The following is a 19,793-nucleotide window of genomic DNA, read 5'->3' on the forward strand; positions in this document are numbered from 1 at the left end:
TTCAGGCGAAAGGAACAATTGAATGGGCTTTCAGGTTGGCAGAAATTTCATTGTACACCCCCCACCCTCCCCCATTCACCCATAGCTCCCACTTCCACCTCCACCCACTATTCATTGACGGATCTAAGCAAATAACTGCAGCACTGCTTTAGAGAAAGGTTGCGCAAGAGAGAGAGGAGCGTGAAAGACAAAGAGAAGAGACAGAGCAAAAGACCCTTATCCACACACCCCCTTTGTGTAAATGAATATTTCCCACAGTAATTTTTCACACCAACACTGCACAAAGCACAAGAAGAACAATCCAATTACTGTCTGCAAGCCTTTTATTAAAAGTGGAGCATAAAAACTACACATTTAATCAAAACCGCAATAAAAAAATGTGTCACAGAGAGGTTAATTATGTTTCAACACAATAATAAGTTCTCCCACACTAGATAGGTTATTACAATTTGTTTAATTAAACACACTCAGATCGATTCCCATCTGCGTACAAACGCATGTTGGCTGTTATTCTCGCCATAGCTCAGGATTAGAATTGGATCTCGTTAATATTGGAAACTTCTCGCTGTTGACTCCTGTGGCTTGTTTGAGTAGGCGATGCTAATGCGATGAGATGAGATGAGAAATTATGCAAGTAGGGAGCCCAAGACCTGTGTCAGACTCAGACACTCTAGTTATTCTGAGGAGGATGACGACATCCTGTGTGCTGTGTGTGTGTGTCATGTTTTTCGCCAGCAGCTCACACCTCGGGACACACCTTGGCTTTTAGGCCATGGCTGTGGGGGCAACAAGAGGCGCACGCCTGCATGGCGACACAGAAGGCCCTCCCCACGGCCTTCCCCCGGGCCGAGGGGGCTGTCGCCCCCCCGGCCGGCTCCACCGCGCTCCCCTCCCCCTCCCCCTCCCCCCTCTCCTTGAACAGCAGCGGTGGCACCAGGCCGTACGACTGGAACAGCAGCGACACCAGCAGGGTGGCCCAGGGCGTCGGCGGCTTGCCCGGGGCGAAGAGCTGGAGCATGTGCGCCACGTGCATCGGCAGGCAGAGCAGCACCAGCAGGGAGAGCGACAGCGCCACCGAGCGGGAGTGGGCGTGCAGCACACTCTTGCCCGACGCCAAGACCCGGGGGCCTGGGTCCGTCCGCGGCGCCACGCACATCAGGTCCAGGTAGACTGCCAGCATGACCAGCGCGGGAATCAGGAAGACCGTGACGCTGTAGACGTAGACCATGTAGGCCGGACTGAGGACGGTGTCGGCCGCACACACGCCCCAGTGGCTGCCGTGGATCTCCGCGTACGTGAAGTTGTCCGTGTAGGTGATCAGGAACTTGGACAGGAAGCCGCCGTAGGGCAGGTACTTGCCGATGACGGAGCGGTCCTGTGGGTACGGGGGCTTGGTGGGCGGCAGGAAGGGGGAGCTCCAGTTGCCGCCCTGCGGCCGCCCCAAGCCCATCTCCGCAGTGCTGCTGCCTTCAGAGACGCCCCAGCTGTCCCGGGCTTTCCTGCCGATGAACTGGGCGAAGGCCGTCACCACGGAGACCAACCAGCTGAGCAGCACCAGACACAGAACGCGCGGGCGGGTCACCAAGGCCTCATACCTGCTTCACACACAGTGTATTCACACAAGTCCTCATTTCAATTCAAGGAATATGAGCTTTGAGAGTCCACTGGGTGAGATTATTTGTTCTGGTGAATGTGAAGATAAAGATCTGTCCCTAAGCCCTTTTACATCATCATATTATACCTATGCACATATTAAGCACAATGTCTTCCAAATAACACTAACTTCAGCTAATTACAACTCGTTATGAACAAATCTGTCCACTGCCCCTCTTTGCAAAATTCAGAGTAAAGGTTTTGGCATCCATTGCTGAAAATAACTTTCTCCTCTATTAGTCAAACTGACACCACCTTGATCCAACCAAAATAGTTCATTGTTGTAAACCAGGAAACCAGATCCGCCCTCCCTTACTCTATCAATCCTCAACATGCGTCTTACCTGCATCTGCTCAAGAAGATTGGAAGTAGAAGATTGGTGTAGATACACTTTACACACCTGCTTCCAAAATCTAGCCTCAGCCAGTTATGACTCTAAACCAAATCTGCCCTCTGGCTTTCTTTGCATCTAAATATGCCAAACTCCCTGTCAACCCAATGCTGTAATAACTACCCACCTACAGATAATTGCTCTGTTGATCAAAAATCAATATTTTTCCCCTCCAATATCTGCCCCCTCCCCATCTTACCTACACCTGCCCAGGTGTCCCTTACCTGATCCCCAGCCTGTGCTGGAGGTGGGCGTTGAGCGTGAGCAGCAGCATCAGGAACATCTTGAACTGTCTGACCAGCAGGGGGCAGCAGACCAGGGTGATGCACGTGTAGAGGCACTGTGGCGTGCGCAGGCTGAGCAGCACCAGGATGGGCACGGCAACGACATTGCCCACGGTGCTCACCCAGCCCAGGCACTGCCTCAGACCGGACGCCACGCTGCAGCCTCCGCCACCCCTGCCACCGTCACGCCAGCCATCACGCCAGCCCCCCCGACTGCCACGAGGTCCCCCGGGCCCACCGCCAGCGCGTGGCACGCACAGGCGCACGCTCACGCCCATCACACACACCGCCAGCACGCACTGGCACATGGCGTTCAGCCAAACGTGCACCATGCCTGAGGGAGAAGGGGGGGGGGGGCAACAAGTATCAGAAAAACACAAAGCACCCAAAAAAAAACACTCATGATAGAAAGAGAGAGTGAATAAATGGGATTGATCATTGGAGGGATGGATGAAAGGATGATGGCTTGACGGACAGAGGGCACAAAAGAGGAACTCAGTATGAGAGGCGCTCAGTATGCACCACGGCACTGCAGGTCTGCCTTCTGAGTGAAAAGGTTAGCGGGCGCCTAATGTGACAGTTTATTCACCATGGGGGATGTGAGCTCAATGCAAACAGTGTCAGAGCGCTATGCAAACGCAAGGTGAAGCCACACACAGATCCCACTGCTCTACATGGGAAACAAATCACGTACGTATCTCTCTCTCTCACTCTGTCATTCTCTCTCACTCTTTCTCTCCCCTTCTCTATCTCTTTCTCCATCTTTCTCATGCTCAACTCAACTTTGACAGACAGGCCATTTCAATGCCTTCGCTGACAATAGCATGAAAGGAAAGGGGCAGTGTAAGAAATGGAAAAGAATTCACTCAAATGGATTCTAAAATAACCAGCTAAGCTCTTCAATATGCCACCTGTCTGTTTATCATAATGAGTTTGCCCTTTTCAGCGCTTCGTGACAGTAATCACTTACATAACTCCCACCCGCATACCATGCTAATGGATGACAATTAGGCTATCTTTTAATCCACAAGTCTTTGGCTTGGGCGCCGCTGGAGCCCCGACTTCCCCCTTCGCACTGCTCTTACTGGATTAACTCCAATAATTAATGGGTTAGAAGTCATCTCTTTATACAGCTCTTCTACTGTGCATTAGTCGCTGGTAGGTTTTTCCAAACAATTAATTACTTGAGTAAATTAATTAAGCACCGAGATGCAACCAAACACTTGCAAGACTTCTGTAGACCTGAAGTAATAGACTGAGGTTGCACCAATTGAAAAGGCAGTGAATTGAAAAGGAATGTGAATGAATGAAATGTAAACAAACAAAACAAATCAATTAATTAATTACTGATGGGATGAATAAAGGGTTAATTACACCTACCTTTTTCCAAGATGTGGGGTGTAAATGGCTGTTGTGTGGATGTTGGCTTGGGCCCCAGGGAAGTGAATGGTAGCCAATTTCTCTTCGCTTTTTAATCTGCTGAGTATCTATCTCACCACTTACTTACAAGTCTGCTGCCTTCATGGATGAGTTTAAAATCATAACCACACTCTCTCCCTCTTACACACACACACAAACACACCAACTTCTTACGCAAGCCAGCCTATGTAAACATATCAATAGTGTCAATGCAAGAGCAGGTCTGCCCTTTCTATCAGAGATGTGCAAAGGGCACCATCACAAGTTCAGCAATCGCAGCAATCACAGTTACACACATAAACCTATATACACACTCACAGGTGCATACACACACACACACACACACACACACACACAAACACACACACACACACTAGCATGCCCTAAAAACACACCGAAGACACACACAAGGACACTCACAATCCCAATCTTTAGGTAAACAAAAGCCGAGATGATGGGGAGGAAATGAGTGTGGGTAACGGACAAGAGACAAGAGAGGCGGACCGCTTATCTCACAGTCCGCTCTTTGAAAAGAATCACAAGCAGTCCCCCAACAGAGGCAATAGATTTTATAGCCTCATTCAGAATGAAGCGTTCATATTGGTTTAGTGGTGGAAAAAAGGTGGGGGGAAAGCATTGTTTGAATTGCACAAAGGTACACTCAACATACATAAAACCGTGGGACCGAGGTCATCACTGTGATTTCCGATAGTAAAATCATAATGCATACTGGTCAAACCTGGTAAAAAAATCATAATGCATACTGGTCAAACCAAAACTAATTGAGAGATCATCACCCGGTAATACACAGGGACTGGTGGTTTGCTACATGTCTGACAGTTGCACAAGCATACTGACAAGCACATTAAGGACTGAGGATCAATGAACAGTGGTAGCTCACTGGCACTGGGTTTTAAACTTACCGTATGTAGCCAACAATGTTGCACAGGCTATGCATAGTAAAGTGCACATCTGGTGATTGTAGTCCTCAGTGAACAGCTGCAGCTTGCTGCTCTCACATGGGGGAAGCTGAAAGCATAGAGCAGGCTATGGACAAACTGGTGACGTCCAGACTATGGGTCTGTCCATAGTGGCAAGTTAACCGTTGCAAGAGACAGCTTCGGTCAAGAACAAAATGATTCTCACATGAGGGGTCATGATCATCATGCATTACTGAATGGGCCTATTAGTCTATGAGCCACAGGGGGTCGTCACTACCACTTGGGGGGGGGGGCAAATTCTCACTATATTTTTTTTGAAAGCTACATATCTCTGGAGTATAAAATGGTATGATAGCAAGTTGGATCTTTGTGGCTGTACAGGCCTTCAAAGTTGACCTCTGATTTGAAAAAAAAGGAAATTCCACCTATTGGCTTTTTTTGTTAAAACACTCATAAGAGCCCAGAAAATAATCCAAATCTTATTATTATGTAATAAGTGTTTGATGTTGGCATACATATTTTGACTCATTATGTGATTTTGCTTTTCATTTTAGTTGATAAAATTCAAGATTTATGTGCAAAAAAAAGCTAATTTGAGTTTTCAGAGCAACATGTTATGGCAATACCTGAATGCAGACCTTATTGATCATTACTATTCTACCTTCCTTACTTTCAATTGCGAGTTGAAATTAATGTTAAATTATGACATACATAGGTCTGCAGTACAAATGTTGTTTTAAATTGTAGATGAAACGAGTACAAAGGATCTTTAATCTATTCATTGAATTCATCATCGTCAGAACAGGGGCACAGAGGATGCCATCTCTATGGCACTTCACTCTGCCCTGTCCCACCTTGACAATAGTAACACCTATGTAAGAATGCTGTTCATTGACTTCAGCTCAGCGTTTAACACCATCATCCCCTCCAAACTGATCACCAAACTCAGTGAACTGGGCATTAATACCTCCCTCTGTAACTGGATCCTGGACTACTTGTATTGCACTCATTGCGTCTACACTTGAGATAAATAAGTTGGGTTTTTCTTTTATAACATACACATATATTGGTAGAAGTTTTTTCTTTACCTTGACATGTTTCGACGTATACTTCCATCTTAATCAGAAGGTCACACGGTGGAGTAGTGTGACGCGTTTTTATCCGCTGATGTTGTTACGGAGGTGTGATCCACCTGTCAGTTTTTTGACAGGTGGACCACACCTTCTGCTGTCCGTCCGCCGCCCCCCCAGGACGGCACTCCAGGTATGGGAGAGCATATATGCTCCCTCATCTCTGTTCATCGTCTTTGGGCTCCGCTTTCTTATTTCAATCGCCTCCTTTATCCAGCGGTGGTCGGTTGTTCTTCTGCTTAATGACTCTGGCATGCAGTAAATTACTGTATGTATTTCATGTGCCCTGGACATTATAAAATTATAATATTTATGTTAAGCTGGGTACATGTGGTGATGTGAACAATTTTCATATGGTATTCCTTGAATGTAAAGGTAATATGTGATTGGTAATCATGATGTTTTGATCTCTTGGAATATCTCTTATGGGTAGTTTCAATAAAATACTAATTTACTGAATTTTGGGGTGTTTCCGAATAGTACATTTACAAATAGTAAATAGCATAGCAATGCAGACCTGTGTAATCATTTGTATTTCAAGTCTCTGCTGGGAGGTAGGAAGGTATAAATACATTAATTAATGAGGTAGTGGGCATTTCAATTAGTGCTGCAACACGTTGTGTCTCTGAAAACGTAGATTTGCTCATTATTACACATAAATCTTGAATTGTATCAACCAAAATGAAGGGCAAAATCACATAATGATTCAAAATATGTATGCCAACATCAAACACCACATATGCATTAGTAATAATGAGGTTTGGATTATTTTCTGGGCTCTTATGAGTGGTTTAACAAAAAAAAGCCAATAGGCGGAATTTCCTTATTTCAAATCAGAGGTCAACTTTGAAGGTCTGTACAGCCACAAGGCTACAAGATCCAACTTGCTATCATACCATTTTATACTCCAGAGATATGTAGCTTTCAGATAAATATAGTGAGAATTTGCCCCCCTAAGTGGTAGTGACACGCCCCTTTTTGGGCCTGTGGCTCATGGACTTTATCGGGCCCAAAATGATCATCACATGAGGGGTCATGGTCATGCATTACTGAATGGGCCTATCGGGCCCAGGCCCAGGGTCCCGAGGACTCAGGGGGCCCTGAAGCTTCTGTGTGAAGTTGCTACTATGTTCACTACCCCTGATATCATTCAAATAACACGAGTTATGTTATTCACCCCTGATATCTGAATGGGGCCCCTCAGTAAAATAACATAGGTGATGCTCTGTGTGATATGTCATAAAAGGGTCCCTCAATCATATACCCTCATGGGATCAAAAGAGTATATATACTTATATACCATGGGTTACGTTATTCACCCCTCATTTCTGAAAGGGGCCCTCATTCAAACAGGTATGTGTGATACAGTATGTTATAATAGTATAAGTATATATACTCTTTTGATCCCGTGAGGGAAATTTGGTCTCTGCATCTATCCCAATCCGTGAATTAGTGAAACACACTCAACACACAGTGAGGTGAAGCACACACTAATCCCGGCCAGTGAGCTGCCTGCAACAACAACGACGCTCGGGGAGCAGTAAGGGGTTAGGTGCCTTGCTCAAGGGCACTTCAGCCGTGCCTACTGGTCGGGGTTCGAACCGGCAACCCTCCGGTTATAAGTCCGAAATGCTAACCAGTAGGCCACGGCTGCCCCTATATAGGGCCCCTATTTAACTCAACCTGTGTACCGCCTTTTCATGTCTGTGCCCAGGGGCCCAGTGGCTCATAATCTGTCCATGGATGTGGGCCAATCCAACGTCTGTACAGTATGTGCTGGTTTGTTAAATGTCCTAATAATTCCCATGTTATCGAACAACGCAGGAGGATGTACATACAATTCATACTTAAAGAGGGACAAAAGATCTAGTTTGTATCTAACTGCTGTTGTATGGTGGAAATCTGATCATAGGTGTTAATGATGTTGTATGGTATCATTGCAATCCGTGACCATGAAAACGTGGGAGTAGACATCACTTTTTCACTGTTTTCATGTTTGGTGTAGATGAAATTTTAGATGTAATGTAAAAAGCATCATTCAGTTATGGTGGGAAAGTAGCATGGTTGCCTTAGTGATTATTGAGGTGTTTATGATGTTGTGTACATGGTGTCATTGAAATCCTTGACCATCAAAACAGGTGTAGACAGGGATGGGCAAAAATACACCAAAATGTTTTTTTCAAATGAAATATAAAATACTAATTATTGGGGCGATCTTGCACTGGATCATCTTCCTGAATCTCAATATTCTGATCACAAGTCTGGGCAATTTACTAAGTCAGCACCAGTCAGAGGCTACATTCATTGTATTGCACTTTTATGATTATATCATCACATCATCACATCAAGTATTGGTTTGACCAACAACATTTTGCAATATTTTTAAACTACACCTATTTTTATACACCTATAGGCCTAAAGTATTTTGATACAAAACACAAAACCATTTTCTTCATCGATCCCAATCAAATACAAATTACAAAATACTATTTTGTATTTGAAATATTTATTTTAAATACATGCATCATAAATACCCATCCCTGTAGACATCACTTGTTCTGAGATAGGCCTAGGCCCTAGGCTACCATGTTTGGTTCAGGAGATATTATGCAAAATATAGGCGTAGGTGAAACATGTAATGGTTGCCACAGCGACCATTCAGATTTTTTGATCATGGTTTTATATCTGAAAATGCTCAGGGCTCCAAATTGTGCAGTTTCATATCCTTGAAAGAATTTGACCTAATTTTCACAAATCCCCTGTACTATGAAAGTTCAGTAAAACTTCTAAAGGTAGGCCTACAGTTCTTGCCCATTGACCTACCTACGCACAAATAATTCCAATTTTGACATTTTATGTGATAGGCCTATGGGAAGGTCTCATGAGCAACAAAAAATAATTTCTGTTGCAATTAGTTTTGGGTTGAGTGATTTCTTCTCTCAGATTGCCTAGACCATACATGGGCAACATACGGCCCGCGGGCCACATACGGCCCGTGGACTTTCCCTGACCGGCCCGCGTAAGGTCCGTGAAAGAACAATAGTCAAGAGCCTAGCATAGAGATAATGCATGCAAATCAATATCGTTGTTTTTATTATGACGGTCATATAGGGATTGTCAACGTTTTTTTTTTTTCCCTCATCTACTTCCTGAATTTTTGGTCAACGATACCCGGGACACCGAACCACCGGGACACATGAAATTTGGTGGGTATGTAGCCCCACTAGACTTTTACGGAAAAATTTTGTTTTACGGAAAAATTTCGGCCCCCTGCTGGGCCGCCCGAACCGCATTAAAAAGCAGTTTTTCCTTAATAACTACCTGAACCGTGGCACCGAGGATGAAGAATCTTTTATGGTATGTTGGTCTCAAGGGCCCACATCAATCTGGCCCATAATCACTCATTTGTGATTTGCACCCCCCCCCCCCCCAAACCCCCCCGGTAAAAAATGAAAATACAATATTATTCTGCTTTAATCACCCCTATCTTCAGTTAAGATGTTCAGAACTGCACCAAATTTCATTTGTATGATTGACCTGGCATTCTCTGGGGGTATGCCAAGTTTCGTAGAATTTCATCCATGGGGAGGTCTTAAAAAAAATAGATTATGTGTACATTTAGTGACTGTACACTCATTGGCCTGTAGATGGCGGTGCACACATATACACATGCACACACACACACACACACAGGTACGCACATACTATCGGTATTAGAACGGCCGATACATAATTACAAATTCAGTAGGATTAAAAGAAAGCCAAAATATATATTCATCATCATCATCATCATGGCTGCATTTCCAGTATTGGCGATAAGTAGTCGTTTGTCCACTAGATGGCGCATCGTTGCAGTGAGACGTGATTTTGTAGGAAGTTAAACGTGGGTTGGAATAACAATGGACGCTTCCTACAAGGACTATAGTTTACCGCAGAGAACGTCTAATAAGGATAGGATGATGTTCACATGAAATGTGATTCCCATTTCTTCTTGAAGCCGAAATAAATCTGAGGATGTTTATCGGACATGCTTGGTTTTACTGCAGGTAATGTTAATCTTATAATACCAATAAGGACCTAGGTAATGTTACCGTTAGCGTTGGTTGAGTGATGGAGGCCAATTTGATTGATTGCATTTGTAGAAAACTATAAATGCGGTTATACCAAGCAAATTGATAGCAGCACTGTAATTGTATCTTTCGACTGTCATTTGTTGCATGTGCTACAAAAATCACTCTGTGCAATGGAAGATTTACCAACGTTACACCAGTCTGATAGGCCTACAGTTTTGCCTATACATGCGTGAGACTGAGACGCCTGTTTATTTTGTTTTAAGTGCGTGCAGGGTGTGAGATGGGAATCGATGTGCTTTGATTCCAGCTTGGTAGTTGTAGTCTGTGAAATTAAAAAAACACGCGGTGTGTGAAGTATCCAAACAATGACACCTTCATTTCATTATGGCTGCTTTAGCAACACACCTTAAGCTACTGTGTAGTGGGTCCCATTTAGAAGTGGCTACTTCATTCAAGGCTTTCCTTGACTCATGGAGCTGCGTGAATTTTATTACAACTTTTCGCCACGATATGGCAGTTTAAGTCCGCTTGATACTGTAAGGCATTGGTTTCCAAAGGAGATTTTATTTGTGTCGCCAGCATAGCCTATTGACAAGTCATGTTGTAAATAGGCCTACCTTATAAGCCTGCCTGTAGCTTAGGGAAGCTAACAGCTTTCTATTAGGATCTAGTGTGTTAGTTACAGTTTTGTCATAACTCCCTGATGCATTTTTGCCTTTAGAATAGCCAGAGCGTGAACAATATCGGGTGCCTATGGACTAGGCTTGGTGAACCCAGCCTGATCTGCCCGCTATTTATTTTTTGATTTCTTAAAAGATTGAGGTTGGTCTGGTGAAAGCCAGACTAGCCATGGACCTCAGTTACACAATGCAAGGGAACATGCATCAGCCTATATTTGCACGAACAATAACGGACAACAGCTCTTCAACTTTGGCCTGTTAAAATGTGTATGAACAGTCTAGCGACGCATTTCATCAAGGCCCATTTGGACATGTCAGTTATTTGCACCACTAGATGTAAAACAGCATTTCGTTTCAGACTACTGTTACTTAATTTGTGCATTAACAATACCGTTTCAGACTACTGTGACTTAATTTGTGCATTGACAATAAAGTATTACATGAACTAAAGATGACTAAAATCTTATGTAGAAGAAGAAACATTCACAAAAAATCCATCCATCCAAAAATGACCTTTGTTTTTGATAGCTGTTGAAAACGGCACGGAACTGACAGAGATGTTTTTGTTTATAAATAAATAAATAAATAAATAAATAACATTATGCCGATACCTTTTGCTTTTCCCAAATACAATGTAGCCTACAGGTGTAAGTGACCTTTCATCAATCCAGTTGCAATGGATGAACTGTGATGAACTGCCCTACTTGTGATTGTTTAGAGATGTTAAAGGTTTTATAACAATGCTACATCTTCTTTGGCTATTCTACAATCTATTCATCTTTTCAGCACCAGTAGGCTACTCTCTGTGCAGCCGTACACACACACTCAGGCATGCCAAACAAGCATACACAAAAGTTTCAAGAGTGGGGGATGGAGTAAAATATGGAGACAAATTGAAGTGTGATTTATTTTCGCGGAACGGATGTACAGGACTGAGCGGCGGTCATATTTTGTACCGCTATGCGGTACACCTAGTTTTGAAAGCGACTGCTATTTGTACGCCCATACATTTGTGCGTGGATGCATACGACGTAAACACCTTCACTGATGTGCTGGTGAATAGAATTTATGCTTCTGCGTCGACACAATGCAGTTGCCTTTACGTCGGCGTAAACCTTTCAAAGTTGTGTGTCTCTTATGTCTGCGTCGCTTACCACCGCAAAGGTTGTTAGAACGAACTCCTACTGCTGCTCGTTGGCGAGGAAGTGTTCATTTCAAAACGTTACTGGCAGATAGACAGTTTACAATCGGATAATCCCGTAATTGTAACCAAAATATGTCTTGAGTTTATTTGCAAAGCTTATGTTAGCGAACTAGTATGATGCTACTACCCACAGGTTGCTTGAATCAGAGCGAGTTCACCAATCACAGTAATGTGCATAAAGTTAAAGCAAAAACATAGCCTACATTTTTAAAATAGTTTTCTTTGTGCATGTTGATTAACTAATGATCAACCGGACAGACATAGAGGAGTATACAGACACTGTAACCTCTTACATCACCAAGTGCATCGATGATGTGACCCACACAAAAGACATCATCACTCGGGCTAACTGGAAGCCATGGCTGACAGGGGATGTCCTCAGGCTGCTGAGGGCCAGAGACAAAGCCTACAGAGCTGGGGATGAAGCTGGCATGAAAACAGCGAGAGCCAACCTGTCCCGTGGCATCAAGGAAGCAAAAAAGGAATACACTCACAAGATAACCACCCACTTCAAAGACAGCAGGAACGCACAAAGCCTATGGCAGGGCATTCAGGCCCTCACAGACTACAAGCCCGCACCACAGAGCTGTGAGAGCAACATCCCTCTGCTCAACAACCTGAACCGCTTCTTTGCTCGCTTTGAAGCACAAAACAGCACCTGCCCACTGAAGACCCATCCCCTCTACATGAGCAGCCCCTGTGCCTCTCTGCCGACAGCGTGAAGAGGACACTTGCTGCTATCAACACCCGTAAGGCAACAGGTCCAGACAACATCCCAGGTCGTGCGCTGAAGGACTGCGCAGGGGAGCTTAAGGATGTCTTCACAGACATCTTTAACACTTCCCTGAAGCAAGCCATCGTCCCATCATGTTTCAAAGCTGCCACCATCATACCTGTGCCGAAGAAAAAACTGCTCCATCCTGCTTCAATGACTACCGCCTGTGGCACTGACACCCATCATCATGAAGTGCTTTGAGCGGCTTGTCATGTCACATATCAAAGCCATTCTCCCCCCCACCCTGGACCCCTTCCAGTTTGCATACCGAGCCAAGCGGTCTACAGAGGATGCAATCTGCTCTGCCCTCCACCCAGCCCTCACCCACCTGGAAAAAAGAGACTCATATGTGAGATTGCTGTTTATAGACTTCAGTTCTGCATTCAACACCATAATACCACAACAACTCATCTGCAAACTTGACAAACTGGGACTCAGTACCTACCTCTGCAACTGGCTACTGGACTTCCTCTGTCAGAGGCCCCAAGTAGTGCGTGTTGGCAACAATACCTCAAGCAGCATCACACTGAGCACAGGGGCCCCAAGGCTGCGCTGCTCAGTCCGCTGCTCTTCACCCTGCTGACGCGATGACTGCACTGCAACCTACAGCAACAATCACATAGTGAAATTTGCTGACGACACAACTCTGGTGGGTCTCATCACCAAGGGCGACGAGACTCAATACAGGTTGGAGGTCGACCATCTGACCACGTGGTGCAGGGACAACAACCTCCTGCTGAGCGTCCAGCAAGACCAAAGAGATTGTTGTTGACTTCGGAGGGTCACACCCAACACCTGCCACTGACCATCGACGGTGCTGTGGTGGAGAGAGCGAGCAGCACCAAATTCCTGGGGGTGCACATCAGTGAAGACCTCTCCTGGACCACCAACACTGCATCACTGGCGAAGAGCTCAGCGCCGCCTGTACTTCCTCGCGGAAACTCAGGCGAGCAAGTGCTCCACCAGCCATCATGACCACATTCTACCGAGGCACCATTGAGAGCATCCTCTCCAGCTGTATTGCTGTGTGGGGCGGAAGCTGCACTGAATACAACAGGAAAGCCCTGCAGCGCATAGTAAACACAGCTGGAAGGATCATTGGTGCTTCACTCCCTCCCCTGAAGGACATTTACACCACCCACCTCACCCGCCAAGGGCGACCAAAATTGTGAGTGATGCAAGTCACCCGCTCACAATCTGTTTGATCTACTGCCCTCTGGGAAGAGGTACAGAAGCCTGCGCCCCCCAAGACTACCAGACTCACCAACAGCTTCATACACCAAGCTGTAAGGATGCTGAACTCTCTCCCTCCTCTCCCCTCCACCCTCAGCTACATAACTACATCCTGGACATTGGACCCACAATGGCCGCCTGCACTCTCCACTTGCACACTTGAACACTTGCACACTTGTACACTTTACAACTTGGTGTTGTTGTCCTGAAAACACAACACTTCTGCTGCTCTTACATAACTTGCACCACTATGCCACTTTCTTTTTATTACTTAGGTCAAACAGAACTACCCAAGCCTTTTATTGGCCTGACTTTGCACTAGTATTTTATTGACTGTCTATGCACAATTTCAACCAAATTTTGCTGCTCTTATTTTTTCATTATTATATGTGCCCTCTTATTTACTTATTTACTTACTTTTTTGTTTACTTGAATGTTATGTTTGTCTGTGGACTTAAATTGGTTAAATATGTCTTGTCTTCACCGTGGGATAGTGAGAAACGTAATTTCGATCTCTTTGTATGTCTGGAACATGTGAAGAAATTGACAATAAAGCTGACTTTGACTTTGACTTTGATGATGAAATATTGCTGAGTGTTGATGAAATGGTGCCACAGGCCTATCGGTTGTACTGACTCCTTCACATTTTCATGACCTAGCCTAATTATATAGATACTGTAGTACTTTTTTATATCAGTCTTTGAAAACTGAAAAAAATGTCAGTCAAAAAATCATTTTCGAGAATGAGGATTAAATACTGGACATAGATTAAATATTGCTGTTTTTCCTTTGTCTCCCTCACATTTTCATCTGTTCTTACGACTAGTAAACAAAACCATAATGTACTTAATGTTATACAAGAACAGAATAGAATTGAACAGAATTGAGTTCGGTATTTTGAGTCCGGCCCTCCTCAACAGTACCAGTTTGTCATGTGGCCCCTTGGGGAAATTAGTTGCCCACCCCTGGCCTAGACCATGCCATAGAATAGATGGTTACACAATCTACCACTATGCATAATGACAATGTAACTAGAACGATTTGATGAAAGTGCAGCAGCCAGAGACGGAAACTATGAACGCAAAACTCTCGCGAGAATTTCCGAGAAGTGCCCGTGTTAACACGAGTGGGAAACCCTACCAAACCCTCTTTCCTTTTGCTGTCCACAAGCAAGGTAAACCAGCGTTTTGGTCCTTTGATATTTTCCGATAATATTCGACATACTGAATAGAACTGGATGTAGAAATGAACGTTTTAGGTGTTTTAACCCCCTGCTCAACGATTGTAGAGAGGAAGCTGAAGTAATCATGGCAGTATTTAGAGAACGTTTGAATATAAAATATCTGAGCTGAACTCTTTCGTTCTTAGTAATGGCAGCGCCCATGCAATAGCATTGAGGCCTTAGCTAACTTAGCTAAGAGCTATCTAACCTATTCTGCGTTTTTCAGTGGTTGCGCAAATGTCTGAAGTTTAACTGATAATCGTTATGTGTAATCGTGTATAGTATGTGTACTTATGTTGAGTTGTATTTTAAATATTCTTTTGGGTGATGTAGCCGGCGTTATCTAGCTGACTTGCTATATGCCTGGACATGTTGCGGGAAGCTAATATGAGCTATCCTAGCATGGTCTTATGTTGGGGCTTCACGTGAACATTAGCTAGCCACAGAATGAGCATGTGGTGTGAACTATCAACGTTTGCGATCTAGTGACATTTAGGTTGAGAGGGGTCTATACATTTTCTACTGATTATTCCATGAAAGTAAGTTGAATCACGTTAACATCTTGTAAAGTAAAGGACATGGTGTCCAAACGACTGCGGCGTGTGTGGATGACTCGTGTTACCCGAGGCATTTCATGCGGCTAAGGAGATTGTTGGCCAGTGTTGAGATTTGTTTAACATTAAACACTCTCATTTGGGTACGTTATATTACAACGTTATTGTTGAGTTAGTGGAAGGCCAAAGACCAAACTCCCCTAACTATCATACCGTGAATTAGTCAGTGAACCTGATGGATCGTATGGCAAGTCATGTAGCTGTTGATTTGAATGGTCGCATGAATCGCAACGTTATGAGATGTTAATCTTTACTATTTTGCTCACCAATTCAGATGCCAGGCGTCACAGTGAAAGACGTTAACCAGCAAGAGTTCGTCCGCGCTCTGGCGGCCTTCCTAAAAAAGTAAGTAAAATACATGGCATAGTGACTTAATGGGTGTACATATGGAGGAGGTCTTGCCCTGAGATGATGCACAAGGGGTCAATAATGAAATGTTTTACAATCTATCACAATGACTTCAAATGGAATCATTATTAGTTTCCTTTTTGGTATTCAAGCGATATGAAAGCTTGAAGACCTGTGTTGACCATAACAGTTTTTTTTTTTCTCTCATCAGGTCAGGAAAGGTAAAGGTGCCTGACTGGGTGGACATTGTTAAGCTGGCCCGCTTCAAGGAGCTGGCTCCTGTGGATGATAACTGGTTTTACATTAGAGCTGGTAAGTAAATAACTTCTGAGTCACTGATCAAATCTAAAGGCATAGTTTTCATTCCTGCTGAGGAACCAAAACATAGCATTGGTAGGTGACATAACAGCAGCCATTAGACAGTCTTATTTTTCTCAAGGGAGTGAGATTATTGTGTTGTGTAGTTCTGAAATGATGCATTTGAGTTTGGTGGATGTCAGTGCTGTGTACGTGTGTGTACGCGCCTAAAACATTACATTTGATTATTTCACTTGGTGAAGGTCTGAATGACCAGTGAACTTGGGTTCTCTACCATTTTGGAGCATAGTTTTTGCTGAACTTTGATATTTTAGCTGTTACAACTAATTTTATATATATATTAGTTAGTTAGTTTCCATGTTACTCTGTAAGTAATTCCAGTTCCCTTCTTTTCCCAGAATGTAATGTTTATGTAGTGTCCTCTCGTACACTGGTGCAGATGTCTCACTTTGTATCCTTGTGTCTATCTGCCCGCAGCATCCACAGCACGTCACTTGTACCTGCGCGGTGGCGTCGGTGTGCTTTCCATGACCAAGATCTACGGCGGCCGCAAGAGGAACGGCGTCTGCCCGTCCCACTTCAGCCGGGGCTCCAAGAACGTGGCACGCAAAGTGCTGCAGTCCCTCGAGTCTCTCAAGATGGTGGAGAAGGACCCCAACGGGTAAGCGCGCTGCTTCAGCATTGCATTGGTTTCCTTTTAGCCGAGGCTTCATTGGTCATCATTACCTGCGTGGGGGAAAGCCTGACTGCAGCCCAAATGTTTAGAGCATTTGCCAGGGAATGTAAATCATTACTCCATTAGGTAGTCCACAGGACAATTAAGCACATTAATGTGATCGTAATTTGTTATAACACGATTTATGTCAAGCGCAAATCTGTTGGAGGATTTGCCTTTAGGCCATTAGGCCTAGAGTTGATGGCTCAGACAAGCAATTGTTTGAGTCCCAAATATATATATATATACACACACACACACACACACACATCACCCTGTAGAGACGCTAGACCTGGATGTCAGTCAGACAGCTGGTGGGTGTGTTGCTGGCCATACGGCCGAGCCTATAGTCTCCTAATGCCCACTGGAGTGCAGCGTGCCACACAAGCTGCTGCCTGCACCGGCTGCCTCCGCCCTGCCGAAATCGGAGGATCTGAGTTTGATGCGGCTGGCTAGTTTGTCCCCTTCAGCGGTTTCAGTGACTGGAATTGGAAGGAATGAGCAGATGCTGTATCTCCAGTTGTTATTCTCCGGGCAGGGAATTGTGTGTGGGTGTGATTTTATCAGCTCAGTGGAATACACCCCTACCACAATCATTCTCTAACTTCTGTCTATCATTTTTCTCTTTCCAGTGGCCGCAGACTGACCTCCCAGGGCACCAGAGACTTGGACCGCATTGCTGGCCAGGTGAGCATGTTTATTGCTATGGTCGACACCGTGACTCCTTCTGCAGTTACATCACGTCATTTTGTGATAACAAGATCCTAGACCCCACCTCAACCATCAGTTAAAGCGACTGTCAATCAGCTTAAATCCGCTGCACGCTATTCGAACATTTGATCTAGACTGGGAGGTTTAAAGGGGAAATCCGACAACTCGACACAGATCTATGTGAGAAATCGCTGTTTTTTTCCCTTTAAGGACCAAACCTATGGGTCCATGCAGTTGTATTTGTTTCCCCATCACACGTCTTCATATCTTAATTATCCAAATAGAAGTATTTGTCCATGTGGTAGGGAGAGTATGGTGGGAGTTTAAAAGCCACATTTGTTTGTTCTAGATGTATTGCAGAGCATCAAGTCACTAGGTACTGGGTAAATAATAAAGTGTTGCAGACACGCTCCACATTTTGGGGACTTGTTCCTGTTAAGAATAAGGAACCGAAGTTGGATTTTTAATTTTCATTTCTAAATCTGTGAACTGAAGGGTAAAATCACATTGCCATATCCAGCATGCTCCTGGAGGATAAGCACGGTTTGCATGTACTACTGGTTAAGTCTCATCAGCAAGTTGTTGGGTTGGCAGCTCCCTCTGTGTTAGGGCCCAGCAGCATGCAAGCAATCCCATCTTCGATATGCCAGCAAGCCCAACATGCCAGAGCGGTGTTCGGCACACGTCTCCCAAACTGCCTGTGAAATGCAATTTCAGCCCAGTCGTATCCTTAACATGATTGGAGGGGTTATCCACCCGCGGTATACACGGCTGTGCTTGATTCAAAGACGGCGGTGTGATTTTTGTGTAGAGAACAGGGAGCCGGATCCCCCACCACCCACCCCTGCGGCGCCCTCATCGCTGCCAGTCTCCCTGCCACCCCTCGCAGCGGCAGCCTCCGGAGCGAGGGAAGTAAACAAACCGATTGAATTTCATGGTGGCTGATCAGCCGTATGCCGTCGTTTTATTCCGCCTAGTCCTCATAATGAGCTGAATTTAGATGAGCTAACCTGATTTCGCCTTTGTCGCTGCCACAAAAGGGCCTCGGCCACCTCCTGCTAAGCCACTATTAGTTGCCGGTTAGACTAGGACTAGGTGGTGTATCGGTATTATACAAGTACGTTTTAGGTGTGTGTGCACAAACACACACAGGGACGATACTGTGATGCAATATGCTTTATTGTGTATGACTTATGGTCATATTTATTAATTGGTACAATTAAAGCTGTTGACTCTTGTCCCCCCCAAGTTTATAGAAAGTAGGCAGCTCTTTTATAGCCTCTACCCCACCCATTCTGTGTCTGCACTCAAACCCCTTGACATGCACGTGGCATTGAATTAAAATGGAACTTTTTAGCCCATTTAATTTAAAGTACCAATGTATATTGCATGTCATCGTTCAACCTAAAAATATCGGGATTGTTTTTTTGGTCCATATTGCCTAGCCCTGACCCGTTCCAGCGCACACACGCGCGCATACTCTCTCAATCTGAGCGTGTCTTCTCATCGAAAAAGTGTCTGTTAGAAATGTGTGTATCCTTATTTGCCAGCCTAATGATGCGGCTGCCTGCGGAGCCTTGTGCTCTCTGAATATTAAACTATGGCATTATTAAAAATAACTTGGCCTGCACCTCTTATCTCTGTGCCTTTTCTCACCTTGTGGCGCTAGTGTTCACTCATATTAACATTCTTTTTTTTTTTACTCCCTCTCTCCCTCTCCTGTTTGCTTTCCACTCCAGGTTTCAGCTGCAAGCAAGAAGATATAAAATAAAATCACTTTTTTGAGAAACTTGACTCTGTCTCTGCCTCATGTCTGTACTTGATTAGTGTGTTTTGTGCCTACTGACACTTGCCGTGCTCTCCTCTGGAGACCCTGAGTGCTATTTCTCCCCTCCGTTCCAGAATTGGCTCCAAAAAGGCTTTTTTCAGGCAGTTAATTAAATTTGCTTCAGTTTAAAATGGAGCGCCCAGGTTGGGAAACACACACTTGCAGCATGCACCCTGGTGTGGGCACGGATGGGTTTGGAGTTCCTAGGCATCTTACACAGCCCGTCTCTGAGCTGCTCAAGAGCTCCCCTCAGT

General features: G+C 44.6%; 2 protein-coding genes across 2 annotated transcripts; one reads left to right on the top strand and one right to left on the bottom strand.

Annotated features, from left to right (window-relative positions):
• Positions 1-739: 739 nt before the first annotated feature.
• On the bottom strand, positions 740-3,775 carry LOC125305728 (adenosine receptor A2b-like). Its single transcript, XM_048260649.1, has 3 exons — positions 3,709-3,775; positions 2,269-2,662; positions 740-1,598 (listed from the first exon to the last, which is right to left on the bottom strand). Exons 2-3 carry the CDS (start codon positions 2,658-2,660, stop codon positions 740-742), a joined length of 1,251 nt encoding a protein of 416 aa, XP_048116606.1. The 5' UTR covers positions 2,661-2,662; positions 3,709-3,775.
• An 11,157-nt stretch (positions 3,776-14,932) lies between these two features.
• rps19 (ribosomal protein S19) lies at positions 14,933-19,505 on the top strand. The gene is made up of 6 exons (XM_048261542.1): positions 14,933-14,957; positions 15,894-15,964; positions 16,179-16,279; positions 16,763-16,946; positions 17,633-17,687; positions 19,451-19,505. The coding sequence occupies exons 2-6, from the start codon at positions 15,894-15,896 to the stop codon at positions 19,475-19,477; spliced, it is 438 nt and encodes a 145-aa protein (XP_048117499.1). The 5' UTR covers positions 14,933-14,957; the 3' UTR covers positions 19,478-19,505.
• Positions 19,506-19,793: the final 288 nt, after the last annotated feature.

The sequence above is a fragment of the Alosa alosa genome, chromosome 13 (assembly GCF_017589495.1).
Source record: "Alosa alosa isolate M-15738 ecotype Scorff River chromosome 13, AALO_Geno_1.1, whole genome shotgun sequence".
NCBI classification, from domain to species: Eukaryota; Metazoa; Chordata; class Actinopteri; order Clupeiformes; family Clupeidae; genus Alosa; species Alosa alosa.

Excerpts from the sequence above, each read along its gene's own strand:
- LOC125305728 (XM_048260649.1), bottom strand. The coding sequence starts at position 2,660 with ATGGTGCACGTTTGGCTGAACGCCATGTGCCAGTGCGTGCTGGCGGTG. Across the intron at positions 1,599-2,268 it reads CAGCACAGGCTGGGGATCAG|CAGGTATGAGGCCTTGGTGA; the intron begins GTAAGGGACACC and ends CTGTGTGTGAAG.
- rps19 (XM_048261542.1), top strand. The coding sequence starts at position 15,894 with ATGCCAGGCGTCACAGTGAAAGACGTTAACCAGCAAGAGTTCGTCCGC. Across the intron at positions 16,947-17,632 it reads GTGGAGAAGGACCCCAACGG|TGGCCGCAGACTGACCTCCC; the intron begins GTAAGCGCGCTG and ends TTCTCTTTCCAG. Across the intron at positions 17,688-19,450 it reads TGGACCGCATTGCTGGCCAG|GTTTCAGCTGCAAGCAAGAA; the intron begins GTGAGCATGTTT and ends TTTCCACTCCAG.